The 20,098-nt window shown below is 53.7% G+C and overlaps 1 protein-coding gene across 1 annotated transcript; it reads left to right on the top strand.

The window, feature by feature from the left end:
* Positions 1–33: 33 nt before the first annotated feature.
* LOC104297123 (albumin) lies at positions 34–18,448 on the top strand. The gene is made up of 14 exons (XM_054172497.1): positions 34–48; positions 7,709–7,827; positions 8,612–8,744; positions 9,872–10,086; positions 11,122–11,254; positions 11,909–12,006; positions 13,016–13,145; positions 13,967–14,181; positions 14,358–14,490; positions 15,672–15,769; positions 15,924–16,062; positions 16,400–16,623; positions 17,370–17,502; positions 18,398–18,448. The coding sequence occupies exons 1-14, from the start codon at positions 34–36 to the stop codon at positions 18,446–18,448; spliced, it is 1,836 nt and encodes a 611-aa protein (XP_054028472.1).
* Positions 18,449–20,098: the final 1,650 nt, after the last annotated feature.

The raw sequence follows: 20,098 nt of genomic DNA, 5'->3' as shown, positions 1-20,098 counted from the left end.
TGTTGCAGGATGCTTCCCAGCATCACTTCAGCAATGTCTGCCCTGCAGGTGAGCCTGGGGAGAGAGACAGAGCAGAGAGGGGGCACTCAGGTCTGCTTCTTACCCTGGCTGAGGGCTTTCTGCATGTTCTGGCTGCCTTTGTCTGCCTCCTGGATTTTGGCATGAAGTTCAGGTTTGCAGAGCTCCTGAGGCGCTGAGGCTGCAGAGTTGTGGTCTGGAGTCTGTTCCAGCAGAGCACTGCACAGGTAGGCAAACTGAGCTGATTGCAATGAGGTGTTTTCATTATTTAGCTGCAGGGAGGCTATGAATAGGTACTCTGCTTGGTGGGAAAAGGCTGATTTTAATGAGAGGGAGCTGTGTGAAAGTGCAGATGTGTGGCTGGAGCCCCAGGATGGATGGCTAAGCAGCAGAACGAGGAGGTGCCCAGAGAATGTCTAAGCCCTGTAGGGGAATGCTATCAGCCACACCTTAGCAGGTCTCTGCCCCTTCTGCTGCAGTGGTCCAACCCTTGCCCTGTCTCTGGCTGCCCATCTGATGTGCCCCCTGGCTCATCTTGTATCTCTGGGGCCATCTCTGCTCAAACAGCAGCCATGCACCTGCTGGAGATGCTGGGCTTGTTTTGCACGGGAGCCAAACAGCGGCGATAAGAGTAGCAAACAGGGTGCAGCAGGGAGGGAAAGGATGGGGCCTGCCCCTGTGCCCACAGCTAGCCCTGAGCCCTGCTGTGAGCAAAGAGTGGCTGCTGTCCAGGGAGAGAAAATAACAGCTGAGGCACAGAGCTGTAGGCACAGGACTGGAAAGAGAGTCAGGGAATGCTAGGGCTTGGAAGGTGTCTCCAGAGATCATCCAGACCAACCCCTCTGCTGAGGCAGGATCACCTCAGGCAGGTCACACAGGAACACATCCAGATGGGTCTGGAGAGAAGACCTCACAACCTCCCTGGGCACCCTCTCAGCAATGTTTTTCCTCATGTTGAGGGGGAGCTTCCTGGCTTCCAGTTTGTGTCCATTGCCCCTTGTCCTACCCCAGGACACTGCTGCGCAGAGCCAGGCCCCTGCTGCCTACCCCCTGCTGCCTGCCCCCTGCTGCCTGCCTCCCACTCTGCAGACATGTGCAAACATTCACAAAACCTCCTCTCAGCCTTCTCTTCCCCAGAATAACCACCCCCAGGGCTCTCAGCCTTTCCTCATCTCAGAGGTTCCAGGCCCTTCAGCATCCTCATAACCTCCCTTGGATGCTCTCCAGTACCTTCCTGTCCCTCTTGAACCGGGGAGCCCAGAACTGGACACAAAGCTCCAGATGTGGTCTCACCAGGGCAGAGTACAGCAGCCTTGACCTGCTGGCCACACTCTTCTTATTGCACCCCCAGAAGACCATTGGCCTTCTTGGCCACAGGGCTGGCTCACCACAGATTCAGAGTGTTAGGGGCTGGAAGGGACTTCTGGAGATCCTCCAGTCCAGCCCCCTGCCAGAGCAGAGGCACCTAGAGCCAGTCCCACAGAACACAGCCAGCCAGGTCTTGACCATCTCCAGAGAGGGAGACTCATGCTCATCCTGATGTCCACCAGGACAACTGGCTGCCCAGGCACTGCACCTGCTCCTTCAGAAAGGCCTTTCTGCTCTCTCCCAACAGCCACACAAGCCTCAGATGAGGCTGCAGGAGGAGATTTGGAGGAGCTGCCTGCACTGTCCCCAGCCTGCTCCTGAGGTCTCAGCAAGGCAGCCTGCTGGGTAGTGATGTATAAAGGAGCAAGGCTCTGGTTTGGGATCTCAAGGTTCTGTGGCTAACTCTCCCATGAAGGATGGTGGAGGAAGGCCAAGCCTGCAGAGGAGCCCCCAGCTTCTCTTCCCATGGCAGAAGCAGGGATGGTTTGCAAAGTCCCCACTTTCTGGGGAGCCCTGGGAGCAGGGATGGCCCTTGCAGACCTGAGCTGCTGCAGCCTGCCCAAACCCCAGGAAAGGGTTGGTTAAGCAGCTACCTGAAAGGAGGCTGGAGCCAGGTGGGGGTTGGTCTCTTCTCCCAGGCAAGCAGCACCAGAACAAGAGGACACAGTCTCAAGCTGTGCCAATGGAGGTTAAGGCTCATGGTGAGGAGAAAGTTGTTCCCAGGAAGAGAGACTGGCCATTGGGATGTGCTGCCCAGGGAGGTGGTGGAGTCCCTGTGCCTGGAGGTGTTTAGGAAGAGCCTGGATGTGGCACTTGGAGCCATGGCTTAGTTGTCAGGAGGTGTCAGGTATTAGGTAATAGGTTGGACTTGATGATCTCTTGAGGTCTTTTCCAACCTGGGTGATTCTGTGATTAATCTTCTTACCAACTCCAGAGTTTCCCCAGGGAAGGAAATGCACCAAGAGCAGAAGCAGACAGCCCCAGGAGACAGAGGCAGGACTGGCTGCAACAGACATCTCCCAAGAGAGCAGTGGAGACCACTGAAGGATTAACAATGGTATCTGGAGTCCATAGCTGGGGCTGTGCCCACAGCATCCCAGGGAGGCAGTAGCAGCCCCATCCTTGGAGGTTTCTAAGGCCAGGCTGGATGGGGCTCTGAGCAACCTGCTCTAGTGTGAGGTTGGAACTGGATGATCCTTTAGGGTCCCTTCCAACCCTAACCATTCTATGATTCAACACTTCAGGCTGACCTTGGCCTTGCTGACCACATCCCTCTGTCAGAGAGGAGCCCCTCACTAAGATCTGGAGCTTTGGGGTTAACCAGGAAGCCCCAGAATGGCTGAAGACTCCCTGGCAATTCATTTCTGTTTGCACAGTTTCTTATATCCCTGCTGTTGGGATGCATCTGCAGGTTGGGTTTGGGATCTCCTGGGCCCAGCTTGCACTGTGAGAGGGGGGAATGATGGATTCAGAAGCTTAGCAACACTTTCCCCCCAGGATCTCAGGTGGGATTGATGCAAGGAGCTAGCTCAGCAGCCTGACAAGGACCTTCTGAGCCACTGGAACAGAACATAGCTCCCCTGCCCCTGTCTGCTGGCTTACCTGTGTCCTGAGCCTGACTCTGCTTTCCCACCTGAGCACACACACTGAGATGTCTTCTTGACAGCCATAAAGGGACTGCCAGAGGCAGGCAGGCTGGAGCACTGCCTGGGTGGTGGTGGCAACCCATGCCTTAGCACAGCTCTGGAAACACTCTCAGGCTGTAGCAAAGCAGACTTCAGGAGGGGACAGCTAAGGGCTGGGAGGGAAAGTGTTGTCTGTCAGGCTGCAGCTGAGCATCAGGAGGAGTCTCTCTTTGTGTCATGGAAGCTGGCTGGAATTTTCCCCTGCAGCATTGTGCAGTGTTAGCAAGAACCCTGCTGCTGCCCTGGAGTTAATGTGTAAGTCTGGAATACAGGGTCCATGTTTATCTCCAGATATCTTCTGTTGTCTGTCCTGTGCCTCCTGCCAACATTTCATATTGCCACTGCAAGACAGAGCTGAACTCCACTGCTGCTGTTTGCTTAACAATATTCCACATTCTCCCCAGCTTCCCATTCCCACCTCTTCCATGCACCTGGAGCACACTCCCCACAGAGCTGCCCTGCTCCTGCAGGGAGCAGCTGCTCCCCTGCTGCTCAGAGGAATGCATTCTCACACACAGCTGTGGCCAGAGCTGCAGAGGTAGCTGCTGTCATCCCAGCTGCAGGGGACCAAAGGACAGGAATTCCAGGAGCAGCTGAGCTGGGACAAAAAGGATGCACCCTTTCATGTTCCACACAGCATGCTGTGCAAAGGGAGAGGAGGTGCAAAGTGGATCTCTTCCTTCCCAGAGTCACAGAATCACAGCGTGGCAGGGGCTGGAAGGGCCCTCTGGAGATCAGCCAGTGCAAGCCCCTTGCCAAGGCAGGGGCACCTAGAGGAGCTCACACAGGAGCACAGCCAGGTGGGGTTGGAATGTCTCCAGGGATGGAGACTCCACCACCTCTCTGGGCAGCCTGCTCCAGGGCTCCAGCACCCTCACATCACAGCAGTTCCTCCTCCTGTTCAGATGGAGCTTCTGATGGTCAGGTTTGTGCCTGTCACCCCTTGTGCTGTCCCTGGGCACCACTGAACAAAGCCTGGTGCCATCCTCCTGCCACCCACCCTTGAAGTATTGATCAGCACTGATGAGGTCCCCCTCAGGCTGCTCTTCTGCCTAACAAGTGCCAATTCTCTCACTCTGTTCCCATCACAGAGCTGTTCCAGACCCCTCAGCATCTCTGCAGCCCTTTGCTGTCCCCTCTCCAGCAAGCCCCTGTCCCTCTTGAACTGGGGAGCTCAGAACTGGACCCAATACTCCAGCTGTGGCCTCATTAGGGCAGAGGAGAGGGGGAGAAGAACCCCACCTCGACCTGCTGGCCACACTCTCCTTGATGCCCCCCAGGATGCCACTGACCACAAAGCTGGCTCATGGTCCTCCTGCTGTCCACCAGGACTCCCAGGTCCTTTTCCCCAGAGCTGCTCTGTAGCAGATCATCCCCAAAGCTGTACTGATCCATGGGGTTGTTCCTGCCAGATGCAGGATGTCTGCCCTTCCTCTTGGGTGGTACTCTGAATGCATGGCCCAAAATGGGCAGTGGGAGGCAGCCTTAGTGTAAAAGTGTCACTTGCAACTCACTGACACTGAGGTGTCCTCTGCAAGGACTCCTGCTCCATGGGCTGGGAGATTCCAGCTCCCCAGCACCCTTCCCACTCTCTGACCTTCTGTGTCTTCAGAATCTGGAAGCTAACTGAAACTGAAGGTGCTGCTGCTCTGTGTTCAGCACTGTATTTCACCACTCTCTCTCTCTTTCATATCAAACATTCATCTCACAGAACTCTCAGGGCTGGAAGGGACCTCAAAGGTGGTCCATGGGCAGGGACACCTCACACTACAGCAGGTTGCTCACAGCCACCTCCAGCCTGGCTGCAAACACCTCCAGGCAGGAGACTTCCACCACCTCCCTGGGCAGCCTGTGCCAGGCTCTCACCACCCTCATGGGGAACAACTTCTTCCTCACAGCCAATCTCAATCTCCCCACTTCTAGTTCCAGTCCCCCCAGTCCTATCACTCCCTGGCACCCTTCAAAGTCCCTCCCCAGCTTTCTTGGAGCCCCCTGCAGATCCTGGAAGGCCACAATTAGGTTTCCTGGGAGCCTTCTGAACAGCCCCAACTCCCTCAGTCTGTCCTCACAGGAGAGTCACTTCCTGGGTAGAAGTGGGGAGAAGTTGTTGCCCATGAGGGTGGTGAGAGCCTGGCACAGGCTGCCCAGGGAGGTGGTGGAAGCCTCCTGCCTGGAGGTGTTTGCAGCCAGGCTGGAGGTGGCTGTGAGCAACCTGCTGCAGTGTGAGGTGTCCCTGCCCATGGCAGGGGGGTTGGAGCTGGCTGAGCCTTGAGCTCCCTTCCAACCCTGACAATGATTCTGTGACTTTCACTCCAGGACTAATCTCCTCTCCAGCCTGCACAACCCCAGCTCCCTCAGTCTGTCCTCACAGCAGAGCAGCTCCAGCCCTCTGCTCATCCTTGTGGCCCTGCTCTGGACACCTTTCAGCACCTCCAGATCCTTCCTGTAACAGGGGCTCCAGAACTAGATGCAGTACTCAAGCATCCCATCCCATCCCATCCCATCCCATCCCAGTCAAGTGATTCTGAATAGAATTGAATAGAATTCACCAGGTTGGAAAAGACCTTTGAGATCATCCAGTCCAACCTCTCACCCAACACCATCTGATCAACTCAACCATGGCACCAAGGGCCTCATCCAGGCTCTTCCTCAACACCTCCAGGGATGGTGACTCCACCACCTCCCTGGGCAGCACATCCCAATGGCCAATCTCTCTATGAAGAACTTCTTCCTACCATCCAGCCTAAACCTCCCCTGGCACAGCTTGAGACTGTGTCCTCTTGTTCTGGTGCTGGGGGAAGGAGAGTTCCCCACTTCACAAGCACGAGGTGGACCGAGCCCTGCCTGGGTGAGCTGCTACTGTACAAACCCAACCTGCTTTGCCTTTGAAGTGAGAGTGGCCCAAAGGCCCCCAGGGGTAAGCTCAGACCCCTCTGGCTCTTCAGCCTGCTGCCTTGAACTCCTTTGTTTGCCATTTGATAAGGAAATTTACGCAAAACTTTTATCTCTTGGGGTGCTGGAAGGTTCCACCCTTGCAGGCCAGAGAGGCTCAGCCCAGCACATCATAAACAAAGCCTATCAAATTCACTTGTGGCAAGGCCAGGCCTGGTTTTGTAATCCTCTGCAGGCCACATGGCAAGCCCCAGATGCCAGCTCCCTGGTTAATTTTTCACAGCCACGGGGAGCTGAATGTATATAAGCCAAAGCTTTCCCTTCCCTCTTCCTAGAGCTTTGATCAGGTGGAGCCCACCTCATCAGCTGCAGCCATGAAGTGGCTCACACTGATTTCCTGTGTCCTCCTCTTGAGTTCTGCCAGATCCTGGAACGTGCAGAGAGCTGCTCGGAGCGCAGGTAAGGAGCGAGTGCTCTGCTGGCTTGGCACTCTTTCCCCATGGCAACTGAATGTCTCCTCTGCAATGGGACAAGTGATTCTGGCAAGCCTGAGCTAAAGGGAAGAGGGGGAGGGAAAATAATTGACTGACCTGAGAAGGAACTAAGTGAGGAGACAGACAGGTAGAACATCCAGGACAGCTTGCCTGGGCAAGTGCTTGGTGACATCCCTCTGCCAGCGAGCAGCCCTTAAATGAGATTCTTCTGCCCTGACTCCCTTTTTCTCAAAGCAGGTTTATTCCATCAGGTGAAGGAATTGCTCTTTGTGTTTGCTGAGTGCTCCTGAGTTGTATTTCCAGCACAAACCCCTGCCCCATGCTCAGCACTGTGGCCACACGGCTCAGGGCCTGTTGGGGGGGATCTTGTGGGAGCCTTCCTGCCAAGGGCAAGGTGTAAGCTGCAACCTGTGCTTGTGGCCTCCAGGCCCAAGGGAAGGGATTTACCTGCTTTGATGAAGAGCACAGGTGATGTGCACTGGGTGGGACAAGAAGAGAAACCTGCCAGGTTCATAATTCTGTGCTCAGGAAGAGACCTTTTTGGCTGCTGCCTGCTCTGCACTCCTTTATTTGCAGGTAGTGCTGCTGGCTGTGCGTGGGGACAGCTCTGCTAGCCCTGCAGCAGGCATTCTGAGTAGCTGTATTGAGTTTATGCTCCCAGAGGTTAATGTTAGAATAGAATAGAATTAACCAGGTTGGAAGAGACCTTGGAGATCATCAAGTCCAACCTCTCACCCAACACCATCTGATCAACTAAACCATGGCACCAAGTGCCTCATCCAGGCTCCTCCTAAACAGCTCCAGGGATGGGGACTCCACCACCTCCCTGGGCAGCACATCCCAATGGCAAATCACTTTCTCTATGAAGAACTTCTTCTAACACCCAGCCTGAACCTCCCCTGGCACAGCTTGAGACTGTGTCCTCTTCTTCTGGTGCTGGTTGCCTGGCTGAAGAGCCCAACCCCCACCTGGCTACAACCTCCCTGCAGGGAGTTGGAGATAGCAAGAAGGTCTCCCCTGAGCCTCCTCTTCTGCAGGCTAAGCAACCCCAGCTCCCTCAGCCTCTCCTCCCAGGGCTGTGCTCCAGACCCCTCCCCAGCTTTCTTGCCCTTCTCTGGACACCTTCCAGCACCTCAACATCTTTCCTAACCTGAGGAGCCCAGAACTGGACACAGGACTCAAGGTGTGGCCTAAGCAGTGCTGAGCACAGGGGCTGGAAGCCTAAGAGAGAGGTGCTTGGGTTTGCTTCAGAAAGCTCAGGGTGTAGCACATGGCAGTGACCATCATCATCCTCTGCTTTGCTCCCCAGAGCACAAGAGTGAGATTGCCCATCGCTACAATGATCTCAAGGAGGAGACATTCAAGGCTGTGTAAGTGGATTTGCTGCTTGGTTTCCATCACTGCTGATAATGGACAGGAGGGGAAAAGAGGGCCAAACACACTGCATGGGCTAGTGAGGGCTGCCTGAAGCATGGCACTCCTCACTCAGTACACAGAGCCTGCACATGTGCTAAGAGCTGCAACAGTCCTGATGACTTTCCTTGCTCTCTGGGAGAGGAACTCCCTGCAAGCCTCACAAAAACCCCTCTACTCCTTATGTGAGCAGAAAACAGGTTGGAGCAGATAACCTTAGGATGGAGACAGGCATGAGTAGCATAGCTGGGATAACTTTAGGACAGAGAGGAATTATGCTGGCTTGAGATCCTGCCAAAGAAAAGCCAACCCAGACAAACCAACAACCTCAAAACCCAAACCTGCAGCAGGTTGTCTGAGACAATTCAAATCTGCTGAGAGAGAGATTTGAATTCAAATGCTGCCCTGGCAGGAACCTGAGAGCTCCTGAAAGAAGGCAGCATGAAGGTGACCATTGTGACCAGCTCAGTTGATGGCATTTAAGAATGTGCTGCTAAAAATGGGCAGAGAACTCAAATGAAGGCCTTTCCTGCTCTGGTTTCTAATCCATTACTCCAGGCTTTTGTTCTTGGGAAGTGAGGCTGAAGACATTTGTGAGGAAGGAGGCAAGAGGAGGGAGGCTGTGAGAGGTGGCACTGTGCTCTGTTTGGGTACCTCCTCTGGACAAACCAGAGGCACCTTTGGCAATGTTGCCTCTTCTGTTTCTCACCTCCATATTGCAAACCCTGCTTTGTGTTTCAGCACCATGATCACCTTTGCCCAGTATCTCCAGAAGTGCTCTTATGAAGGACTGTCCAAGCTGGTGAGGGATGTGGTCGACCTGGCGCAGAAGTGTGCTGCCAACGAGGATGGGCCTGACTGTGGAAAATCACTGGTAGGCAGCAAGTCTTTGGCTGCTGTGTTCTTCCTCACCCTGTGCAGCTACCAGAACCATCCTCCCTGAGGATTTGTACCTGATCCTTTCAGGTGCCATCAGCCAGTGCTCACATTTCCTTGCCAGGCTCTGCAAGCCTGCCCTTCAGAAGGGCCTTGCTGATCTCTGCAGCCTTCGAGTGGAGCCCAAGCACCACACCTTGGCACATGAAGTTTAGCATTCCCTGGAAACTCATGTTGGCATTTAGTATAAATACCCTAGCTGGAAAATCCAGGTCTGACTCTAGGTATTGAAGTGACCTCTGTGTGTGGCCAGGCCACAATTTGGTGACCTGAGAAGGTTTGGGTGCTTAGGTAAAGAAGCTTTAAAATAAGCTCCTTCAAGACCAGGTAGCAAGAGAGGCTTGCAGGTAGGTAAAGAACCCTCACAGGCTCAGCCCAGCCCTTCAGAACATGAGGTGCTTGTGTCCTTGTGAGGGCTAGCTTCAGACCAAGTGGCATCACTGCATCAATTCTACCTAAAGATTTCTTAAGCTGATTCTTAGACTCACAGATCCATAGAACAGGTTGGAAGGGCCCTTAAAGATCATGCAGTTCCAACCCCCCTGCAGGGACACCTCCCACCAGCCCAGGTTGCTCAAGGCCTCATCCAAACTGGCCTTGAACACCTCCAGGGAGAGGACATCCACAGCCTCCCTGGGCAACCTGTGCCAGTGTCTCCCCACTCTCACTGCAAAGAATTTCTTCCCCATCTCCAGTCTCAATCTGCCCTTTTCCAGCCTCTATCCATTCCCTCTTATCCCATCACAGAATCATCAAGTGGAGTATCAAATCCTGCTTCACTTCTGAAGATTCAGCTCAGTCAGATGAGTAGAAGGAGATCCCCTTCTTGCACAGACTATTTTATATAGTAATCAAAATGCTTTCCCCCTCTCCCCCCCCAAAGCCCTGAGGCAGTTTTGCTGCTGGCCCTCACTGCATTCAACCTTACACCATGGGGCTGAACCCAGGGGACCATTCCCGTTCGGGCTCCTGCTGTTCAGGCTGGGTTCTTCTCTTCTAGATAAGCAGAGTGTAGCTCAGGCTGCCTGTCCCCAGTAACCCTGCCCCTCTGCTTGCCCCTCACAGCCTGCCATCTTCCTGGATGAGATCTGCCAAGTGGAGCAGCTGCGCGACTCCTACGGCGCCATGGCCGACTGCTGCGCCAAGGCCGACCCCGAGCGCAACGAGTGCTTCCTCTCCTTCAAAGTGCCCCAGCCAGACTTTGTCCAGCCCTATGAGAGACCAGCTGCTGATGTCATATGCAAGGAGTACCAGGACAACAGGGTCTCACTGCTGGGACAGTAAGACAAATGGCCATCTGAGCTCTTTCAGTAGTTAGGTTGAAGTATTTAGCTGTGGGGAAGAGCATCCCCGAGCTAAGCTGAGCTTGTGGACGTGCAGGACATAGGCAAAGCACTCAAGTATTCAACCTGCTGCCTGCAGCTGCTCACTCATTAAATATCATAGAATGGTCCAGCCAGAAGGTCCTCCCAAGGTCATCCAGTCCAACCTCCCCACAGTCAGCAGGGACATCCCCAGCTAGACCAGGTTGCCCAGGGCCTCGGCAAGCCTCACCTTGAATACCTCCAGGGAAGGAGCCTCGACCACCTCCCTGGGCAACCTGTGCCAGTGTTCTACCACCCTCATAGGGCTGAGCTTCTTCCTGATATCCAATCTAAATCTGCCCTTCTCTAGTTTGGAGCCATGTTTTCATGCCATGCTGGAGCATGTTTTTACATTTGAAAGTGGTCTTTAAGGGATCACAGTTTGAAGACAGATCCAGAGCTTCGTGGAACGGTTTGGTTGGAAGGGACCCTAAAGATGATCCAGTTCCAACCCCCTGCCATGGGCAGGGACACCTCCCACCAGCCCAGCTTGCTCATGGCCTCATCCAGCCTGGCCTTGAACACCTCCAGGAAGGAGGCATCCACAGCCTCCCTGGGCAGCCTGTGCCAGTGTCTCCCCACCCTCACTCTCAAGAATTTCTTCCTGATCTCCACTCTCAATCTGCCCTCCCCCAGCTCAAAGCCATTGCCCCTCATCCTGTCACTACAAGCCCTTGTCACAAGTCCCTCCCCAGCTTTCTTGCAGGATGCTTTTCCCCCTCAAATCCCTGAAGAACCACAGTGTTTCCAGCACTGATTTCATCATTTGCTTACTTCAGCTCCCCACTACTCCCACTGCAAGTGGGAAGGGTGAGGAGAGAGAGCAGCAGGAGGCATTATGTTAGGAAACGAGGGCCCATTCTAAACTAGAGAGCAGCTGCAGAAGCTCTAAGAGATTTGGGGCCATTTGCTGTTGTCAGTGGAATATGTAACTTCTCTTTTGCTTTACAGTTTCATCTATAGTGTTGCAAGGAGAAACCCCTTCATGTATGCCCCAGCCATCCTGGGCCTGGCTGCCGACTATGAGCACGCACTGCAGAGCTGCTGCCAGGAGAGCGACGTCGGGACTTGCCTGGATACAAAGGTAAGTCAGATGTGTCCCTCTGGATGAAAACTCACTCCCCCTGGCATTTCTCAGCTGCAGTAGGCTGCAGCCAAAGGGGCACAAAGGAAGGACTGCTCTCACTGGGCAGCCTAAGCTGCCTTCACCACATCCAGTGTGCAGCCGTGAGAGATCTCTCCTAATCTTGCCCCATCCATTGCCCAAGCAAATCACAGAGTCACTGAATGGGTTGGAAGGGACCTTCAAGATCATCCAGTTCCAGCCCCTCAACATGGGCAGGGACACCTTCCACCAGCACAGCTTGCTCAAGACCTCATCCAGCCTGGCCTTGAACACCTCCAGGGAGGGGACATCCACAGCCTCCCTGGGCAGCCTGTGCCAGGGTCTCCCCACCCTCACTCTCAAGACTTTCTTCCTCGTTTCCAGGCTCAATCTGCCCTTCTCAAGCTTCAATCCATTCCCTCTCATCCTATCACTCCAAGCCCTTGTAAATTTCAATGCTTGTAAAGCTAAATGCTGATTGAGAACTGCCTGAGGAGTTCTCAACTGGCTTTTTGAGCAGAACTCTCTGGACCACACCCTGCTGCCTGTCTGCAGTGAGGGGGTCTCCAGAGGTGCTTTTGCCTCAGCCTGGCAGATGTAATCACTTCAACAATGTGCATCCTGTTCCTACAGGCAGTTGCCATCAAAGAGAGAGCCAAGAAAATCAGCTTGATGCACCAGTATGACTGTGGAATCCTCAAGCAGTTTGGTGACAGAACCTTCCAAGCCAAGTGAGTGCCAATCAGTTCTGTACTTAAAAGCAAGGGGAAAAGTTAACCTAGACCTGAAATGACTCCAGGAAAACACCACCCTGGAGAGCTCTCTTCTCTGTGTGGACTTTGAAAACTACTCTGGTGGTACCTCCAGCATGCTTCTGGCTGAGGATCCTTGTCCCACAGCAGGGAGATCAGTGGGTCAGGTTTTCAGCACTAGACTGGCACTGATCTCTGAGCTTCACTGCTGCAGTACCACCCAGGACCAGAGATTCCAGGGTGTTTTGTTTCCCCTTCTGCCAAAGCTGTGCCTCACTGGTGCCCAGCTTTCAGTGACAGGCACAGCATTCATCAGCAAACCAAGCTGCTGGTTTGAACCTTAAAGCAACCAGAGAGCCCAAGTTGGCAGAACCTCAGGTGTCAAAGCTGCATTTGGGGGATTCAGAAAGACTTTTGCCATTAATAAACACAGAGAGCTGCCTGCTTTCTGAGGCCTCAATGATCTCAGAGGTCTTCCCCAACTGACACAGTTCTATGATTGTACTGCACTGGCATTGCCCAGGAGCAGCTCCCCAGATGCAGTCAGCTTTGATTCAAAACTGATTAGGACTACACGTGTCTATGCTAATCAATCATGGAATCACAGAACAGGTTGGACTGAAAGGGACCTTCAAGATCATCCAGATCCAATCCCCTGCCACAGGCAGGGACACCTCCCACCAGCCCAGCTTGCTCAGGGCCTCATCTAACCTGGCCTTGAACACCTCCAGGGAGAGGACATCCACAGCCCCCCCTGGGCAACCTGTGCCAGTGTCTCCCCACCCTCACTGGCAACAGTTTCTCCCTAATCTCCAGTCTCAATCTCCCCTCTTCCAGCCTCAATCCATTCCTTCTCATCCTATCTCACCAATCCCATGTCAAAAGTCCCTTCCCAGCTTTCATTCAGGCCCCTGCAGTGAGCTGGAAGGTTTCTACTCCACACAGAGCTTTACACCAAAGGGTTTTCCTCCCCTTCTTTTCCACGCAGCAAGCTTGCTCGTCTCAGCCAGAAGTATCCCAAGGCTCCATTCCCAGAGCTTGTGAAGCTTGTGCATGCCATGACAGATGTCTCCAAAGAGTGCTGTGCTGGGGACATGGTGGAGTGCATGGATGACAGGGTAAGCCGAATCAAAGCCTTCCCAACCACGCCTACAGAGTTGAGAAGGGTTCAGGAAGACAGCAATTTGTGCTGTGGTGCCAGGGAGCCCTAGAGAGCAGCTTGCACGTGGGGAATAGCCACACTGCAATGAATTCAGTGGTGCCTGGCTGGCTGGAACTGAGACCCACTTCTGAAGCCAGCTGGTGTCCAGTGCTGGGCCAGCCTTGATGAAGCTCTGGGGCTTTTCATGTTCTGTCCTCTCTCAGGGCTAGGCAGCTGACAGGACTGACAAGATCAGTCAGGCCTCCTCCTGACAGACCACTCAGTGACTTCCATAGATTCACAGAATGGGTTGGGTTGGAAGAGACCTTAAAGCTCATCCAGCTCCAGCCCTCTGCCATGGGCAGGGAGCCCGCCCACCAGCCCAAGTTGCTGAAGGCCTCCTCCAGCCTGGCCTTGAACACCTCCAGGGAGGGGACATCCACAACCTCCCTGGGCAACCTGTTGCTGTGTCTCCCCACCCTCACTGTCAAGAATCTCTTCCTAATCTCCAGTGTGCCTCCCTGGCTTCCCAGAGTTGGTGGCCTGGAGGTTTCTAAGCCCAGGGAGGGAGCCCCATCCTGCCTCGCACCTGTGAACATGGTGCTCCCACGCACAGGACCTGCCCATCCCACTGCTTGTTCTTCTTTGTATGGGGACAACATTGCCTTTAGGAGGTGCCAAGTAAATAAATGCCCTGACTGAAACGGGAAGAGGCTGAAATAAAGAGAGAGGAGGGGAAATCACCCCCTGAAACCCTGCATTCCCAGCTTGCCTGACAGCTGGTTCTGACCCTCGCAGGCAGAGCTGACGGAGAAGTTCTGCTCCAAACACGAAGTTTTCTCGAGTAAAGTCAAGCCCTGCTGTGAGAAGCCCACCGTGGAGAGGAGCAGGTGTATCATTGAGGCAGAGTTTGATGACAAGCCTGAGGGGCTGCCCTCCCTGGTGGAAAGGTACATCCACGACAAGGAGGTCTGCAAAAAATTCGAGGCGGGCCACGACGAGTTCCTGTCAGAGTAAGTAGTGCTGAGCAGCGGGCTGGCCCTGCAGGCAGCCTCTTTCTGCTCTGGGCTGTGCCTTTTTGCACCCCTGGACACACTGTGTGTGCAGAGAAGGGGCTGCTCATGATGTAGGCTCTCCAAGCCCTGAGGGGCTGAGGGGCTGGTGTCTCAGCCGCGCTCTCGTCTGGCAGGTTTGTGTACGAATACTCCCGGAGGCACCCCGAGTTCTCCACCCAGCTCATCCTCAGGGTTGCCAAGGGGTATGAAACGCTCCTGGAGAAGTGCTGCAAGACAGACAACCCTGCTGAGTGCTACAGCAATGCTGTAAGTGCAGAGCTTTGTTTGCTGAGGGCTGCAGGGTGCCTGTCATGAAACGGCTGGGTTGAGGAGCTCCTCCGGCCGAGCAGACAGCCCCTGGAGAGCCTAATCCCAGGGCAATGAATTTGCCACACAGCTTCCTGCCTTTTTAACAGGGTCTCTGGTAGAACTGGAGACCCCCAGGAGCATCAGGTCCTCCCTATGCCATCCAGGCTATATGGAAGTGACTGGCCTGGCAAAATGGGTAGCTTAGAGCTGAAAGATTTAGAAGAGGTTTCCTCCATCTGGAGGAAAGGCTGAGAGAGCTGAGCTTGTTCAGCCTTGGGAAGAGAAGGCTGAGGGGAGACCTTCTTACCATGGACCAGCACATAAGGGGTGGCTTCCAAGACTCCCTTTCTCCAAGGAGACCCATGGAAAAGACAAGGGGTGAGGGGGATAAGTTCATAGAATCAATAAGGTTGGAAAAGACCTCAGAGATCATCAAGCCCAACCTATTACCTAGGACCTCCTGACAACTAAAGCATGGCTCCAAGTGCCACATCCAAGCCTTTTATGAACACCTCCAGGGATGGAGACTCCACCACCTCCCTGGGCAGCACATCCCAAGGGCCAATCTCTCTTGCTGGGAAAAACTTTCTCCTCACCTTGAGCCTAAATGTCCCCTGGCACAGCTTGAGACTGTGTCCTCTTGTTCTGGTTGCCTGGGAGAAGAGACCAACCCCCACCTGGCTACAACCTCCCTTCAGGTAGTTGTAGAGGGCAATAAGGTCTCCCCTGAGCTTCCTCTTCTCCAGGCTAAACAACCCCAGCTCCCTCAGCCTCTCCTCATAGAGCTTGTGCTCAAGGCCTCTCCCCAGCCTCGTTGCCCTTCTCTGGACATGTTCCAGCATCTCAATGTCCTTCAAGTTACTGCTAGGGAGATTCCCAATGGAATCCTGCAGAATATTGATCACCATGAGAACAGTCAGACATTGGAATCATCCCCCAGGGGAAGCAGTGCAGTCCCCTCCATTGCCTCAGCCTGACAGCTGCTGGGCCAGCTCATTTCAACCAGACTGTTACCTAGAAAGGTTTGGACCAGATGATCCCTGGGGGTCCCTTCCAGCTCTGGGGAAAGGGAGATTTGTGAGACTATCAAGCAGGATGCTCTGCTCTGCCCTTCCTGATAAACTGGTCCTTGTCTGCAGGAGGAGGAGTTGACCAAACTCATCAAAGAGACTCAGGATGTTGTGAAGACAAACTGCGAGCTGCTCAACACCCACGGCGAGAAAGACTTCCTGAAAGCGTGAGTCTCACTGCTCAGTCCTCCTGAGGGCACGCTGTCATCCTGCCAGCTCTGGGCAAACCCCTTTGGCCTTCACTTCTGTTTTGGCTCTGGTGTGCCAGCTGAGCAGAGCATCCTCCCAGGGGGGCTCCTTCTGACCCGACTTGCTTTCCAGGCTGCTGATCCGCTACACCAAGAAAATGCCGCAGGTGTCGACGGACACCTTGCTGGAGGTGGGGAAGAAGATGACAACCATTGGCACCAAGTGCTGCCAGCTGCCCGAGGACAAACGTCTCTCTTGCTCTGAGGGATATGTGAGTACCTTGGCTACTCTCTCTGCTCCTCTTGGGGATTCCCTCTGCTCCCAAAAGCGCTGAGCTCTGGTGTGGTGCTGAGCTCACTGTGGTTTTCTCATCAGCCTCAAGCGCAGATGCATGGAATGGGCTGGGGTGGAAGGGACCTTAAAGATCATCCTGTTCCAGCCCCCTGCCATGGGCAGGGACACCCCCCAGCAGCCCAGGTTGCTCAAGGGCTCATCCAACCTGGCCTTGAACACCTCCAGGGAGGGGGCAGCCACAGCCTGCCTGGGCAACCTGTGCCAGTCTGTGGATGAGAAACTAAAAGTTTGTCCTTTGCTTCATCTCTTTCCAGCTGAGCATCGTGATTCAGGACATGTGCAGGAGACAGGAGACCTCCCCCATCAATGAGAACGTTTCACACTGCTGCAGAGAGTCCTATGCCTCCAGGAGACCCTGTTTCACTGCCATGGGAGTGGATACCAAATATGTGCCTCCACCATTTAACCCCGAGATGTTCAACTTCGATGACAAACTGTGCTCTGCTCCTCCTGCCGAGCGGGAGTTAGGGCAGATGAAGTGAGTGACAAGAAGTACCCTGTAGGGAATCTTCTGGGGTGTAACACTTCAGAGGGGTGGTGGGAGGAAGCTACAACCCCCCTGCTCATAAATTCATAGAATGGGTTGGGTTGGAAGGGACCTTCAAGATCATCCAGTTCCAACCCCCTGCCATGAGTGGGGACACCTCCCACCAGCCCAGGTTGCTCAAGGCCTCATCCAGCCTGGCCTTGAACACCTCCAGGGAGGGAGCATCCACAGCCTCCCTGGGCAACCTGTGCCAGTGTCTCCCCACCCTCACTCTCAAGAATTTCTTCCTGATCTCCAGTGTCAACCTGGCCTCCTCCAGCTTCAACCCATTCTCTCCCTAGCAACAGAGTAAAAAGCAGATGGAACTGTGTGTCCGTACTGAGCTGCTCAGTGCCTCACATCTGGCAGTTTGGAGGAGGCCAGGGGGGGTATTTTCTTCAAACAGAATCAGTGTCTTAGCTGACCAGCTAGGTCCAGCTAGATCCACTGCCAGTGCAAGGATCAAGATCTACTGGATGAGGACAACAGGAGGATTGGTTCAGTATGGTTTTCCCACCTGTAAGGGTAGTAACGAGAAGTGAGCAGATGGGAGGTTGGAGTCACAAAGAGGCACAGATTCCCCTAGGCCTGGCCAAAAAATAATCCCCAACCACCTGAGCTGCACCTGCCCAGAATACAAAGTGGGAAATGAAAGCACAAGAGGCAGCCTCAAGAGTGTGTCCTGGCTGTGTTCTCAGGCTGCTCGTCAACCTCATCAAACGCAAGCCCCAGATGACAGAGGAGCAGATCAAGACCATTGCTGATGGCTTCACTGCCATGGTGGACAAGTGCTGCAAGCAAGCCAACATCGAGACGTGCTTTGGGGAAGAGGTACTTCCTACTTCCTTTCAAATCAGACCAAACCAACCCCAAACCCAACCAGAGTAATGCCAGCCCCAAACCCAACCAGCCCCAAAGGAGGCCACCAGCCCCAAACCCAACCAGCCCCAAACCAGAATAATGCCAGACCCAAACAAACCAGAATCAAAGCAAACCCCCCCAAAAGAGAATACCAGAACCAAACCAAACCAGAATATCAGAACCAAATAAAAAACCAATCCCAAAATCCCCCAACCAGAATAACATCAGAACCAAGGAAAAAGAAAACCAAACAACAAAACAGACCAAATCACAACCCAATTAAAAGAACTCCAAATTAAACCAGAACCAAACTAAGAATCCCCAAACCAAAGCAGAATCAAACCAGAACCAAACAGGAAATAAAAAAAGCCCAAGCCCAACCCAGAACACCTCTAGAGGAAACTGCCCCCTGCCTGGCCCCCCTCACACTGTGACAGTGCTTCTGCAGCACATGACACAGACCTTGGCTGTCCCAGGAGCAGCCACTGCCTTGTTTTCCAACTCAGCAGCGTGTTCAGCCCTTCAGCATGACTCTGAGACAGCCATGGGAGAAGTCTGCCTGCAGCCCTGAGCAAAGCACCGACAGGAAGCACAACTGGCAGTCTCCTCGTGGTCATTTGGAGTATCTTAAACTTGCTTAGGGATCAGTTCCTTTCATCTATAATGCACAGGGAAATGTGTCAGGGAGGCCCCACAAAGAATTCTTTGGTCTCTTTGCAAAGGTTAGGGAGCACCATGAGCCACTTCAAACCACAGCACAGGCACAAGTTGAGTTTCTCAGAGCTGCTGCCGCTGCCTTGGTTTGTCTCAGAGCTGCTGCTGCTGCCTTGGTTTGTCTCACAGCTGCCTGTGTTCCTTTCTCTAGGGTGCAAACCTGATAGTCCAGAGCAGAGCCACGCTAGGAATCGGTGTCTGACGAAGGTAGGTGGCAGCCACGCTGCACGTAGAGGGGGAGCACCCAGGCTGCTTAGCTACCCCTCTCTGCCCTGTCCTCTCCCCCTACCCCCCAGCCTCTGCCTTTCCCAGTGGGTGCCTCACCACCTGCTGCCAGCTGAAGCATGCTGCCACTTGACCAACCAACCCTTCTTGTTCCCCCAGCCAGGCTGCCAGTGGGAAAGACCAAAACAGTATGAAGATGAAGAACTTCTGTGCTGACTTCTCCAACCCTTTTGACCTTGGGTAGTGAATGAATATTTCATAAATCCTCAGTGTTTTGCTTTTCCAGAAACTTTCCAATTCTATTACTTAAAAAAAAACCAACCAAACCAAAACCAACAAAACCACACTCAAAATAATAATAATAAAACCAAAAGAGCTTTCTAAACCTGCATCTGTCCTTGTCCGTTGGTCCATGCCAGGAGGCACAGCTGCTGCCACACAAAGTGGGCAGGGATCCCACTAGGGGGGATTGTTGATTGCTTTAGAGAGTAAGAACCAGGATGGAAGAGACCTTGGAGATCATCCAGTCCAACCTCTCACCCAACACCATCTCATCAACTAACCCATGGCACCAAGCACCCCATGCAGTCTCTTCTTGTACACCTCCAGGGATGGAGACTCCACCACCTCCCTGGGCAGCACATCCCAATGGCCAGTCTCTCTTTCTATGAAGAACTTCTTCCTACCATCCAGCCTAAACCTCCCCTGGCACAGCTTGAGACTGTGTCCTCTTGTTCTGGTGCTGCTTGCCTGGGAGAAGAGACCAACCCCCACCTGGCTACAACCTCCCTTCAGGGAGTTGGAGACAGCAATAAGAAAGGGAATGGGCTGTCCAGGGAGGTGGTTGAGGCCCCATCCCTGGAGGTGTTTAAGGCCAGGCTGGATGAGGCTCTGGCCAGCCTGATCTAGTGTGGGGTGTCCCTGCCCATGGCAGGGGGGTTGGAGCTGGATGATCCTTGTGGTCCCTTCCAACCCTGAGTGATTCTATGATAAGGTCTCCTCTGAGCCTCCTCTTCTCCAGGTCCATACATGAAAGAGCATGAAGGGTGGGAAGGAGCTTAGCCAGCTTTTAATGCCCCAGGTCCATCCCAGGTTCATTTCATGCAGCACTCCAGCATTATAATGAGCCAGAGAGAGTGGTCAAAGGAACTGTTCAGCCTGAACAAGATGCCCTAGCAACAAGCTCTTAGCAAAAGAAAATGATGAAAAGATATCTTTGACATCAGCTACCAATCAAAGATGCCTTTGTAAGCCCTTGCAGGCAACCAGACCTGCTTTGAGACACTTTCCATGCAATCACAGAATAGTCTGGGCTGGAAAAGCCTTAAGAGATCACAGAGTCCAGCCACAACCCACCAGCACCACAGCCACCAAACCAGGGCCCCAGGTGCCATGGCCACACATTCCTTGAACCCCTCCAGGGATGGGGACTCCACCATCTCCCTGGGCAGCCTCTTCCAACCCCTGACCACTCTTGCAGTACAGAAATTGTTCCTCATCTCCAACCTAACTCTCCCTGGCACAATTTCAGGCCATTTCCTCTCCTGATACTAGAGAGCAGACCAACACTCACCTCGTTCCAGCCTCCTTTCAGAGAGTTGTGGAGAGCACTGCTCCTTTTGCCTGG

This window comes from Dryobates pubescens, chromosome 24 (genome assembly GCF_014839835.1).
Source record: "Dryobates pubescens isolate bDryPub1 chromosome 24, bDryPub1.pri, whole genome shotgun sequence".
Lineage (NCBI taxonomy): Eukaryota > Metazoa > Chordata > Aves > Piciformes > Picidae > Dryobates > Dryobates pubescens.
Note: the sequence above shows the minus strand (reverse complement) of the source record. Positions and strands in the feature narration are given on the sequence as shown.

Bases quoted from the DNA above. Each gene is read 5' to 3' on its own strand.
- LOC104297123 (XM_054172497.1), top strand. The intron at 7,828-8,611 runs GTAAGTGGATTT...TTTGTGTTTCAG, and splicing joins GAGGAGACATTCAAGGCTGT to CACCATGATCACCTTTGCCC. The intron at 17,503-18,397 runs GTACTTCCTACT...TCCTTTCTCTAG, and splicing joins AGACGTGCTTTGGGGAAGAG to GGTGCAAACCTGATAGTCCA.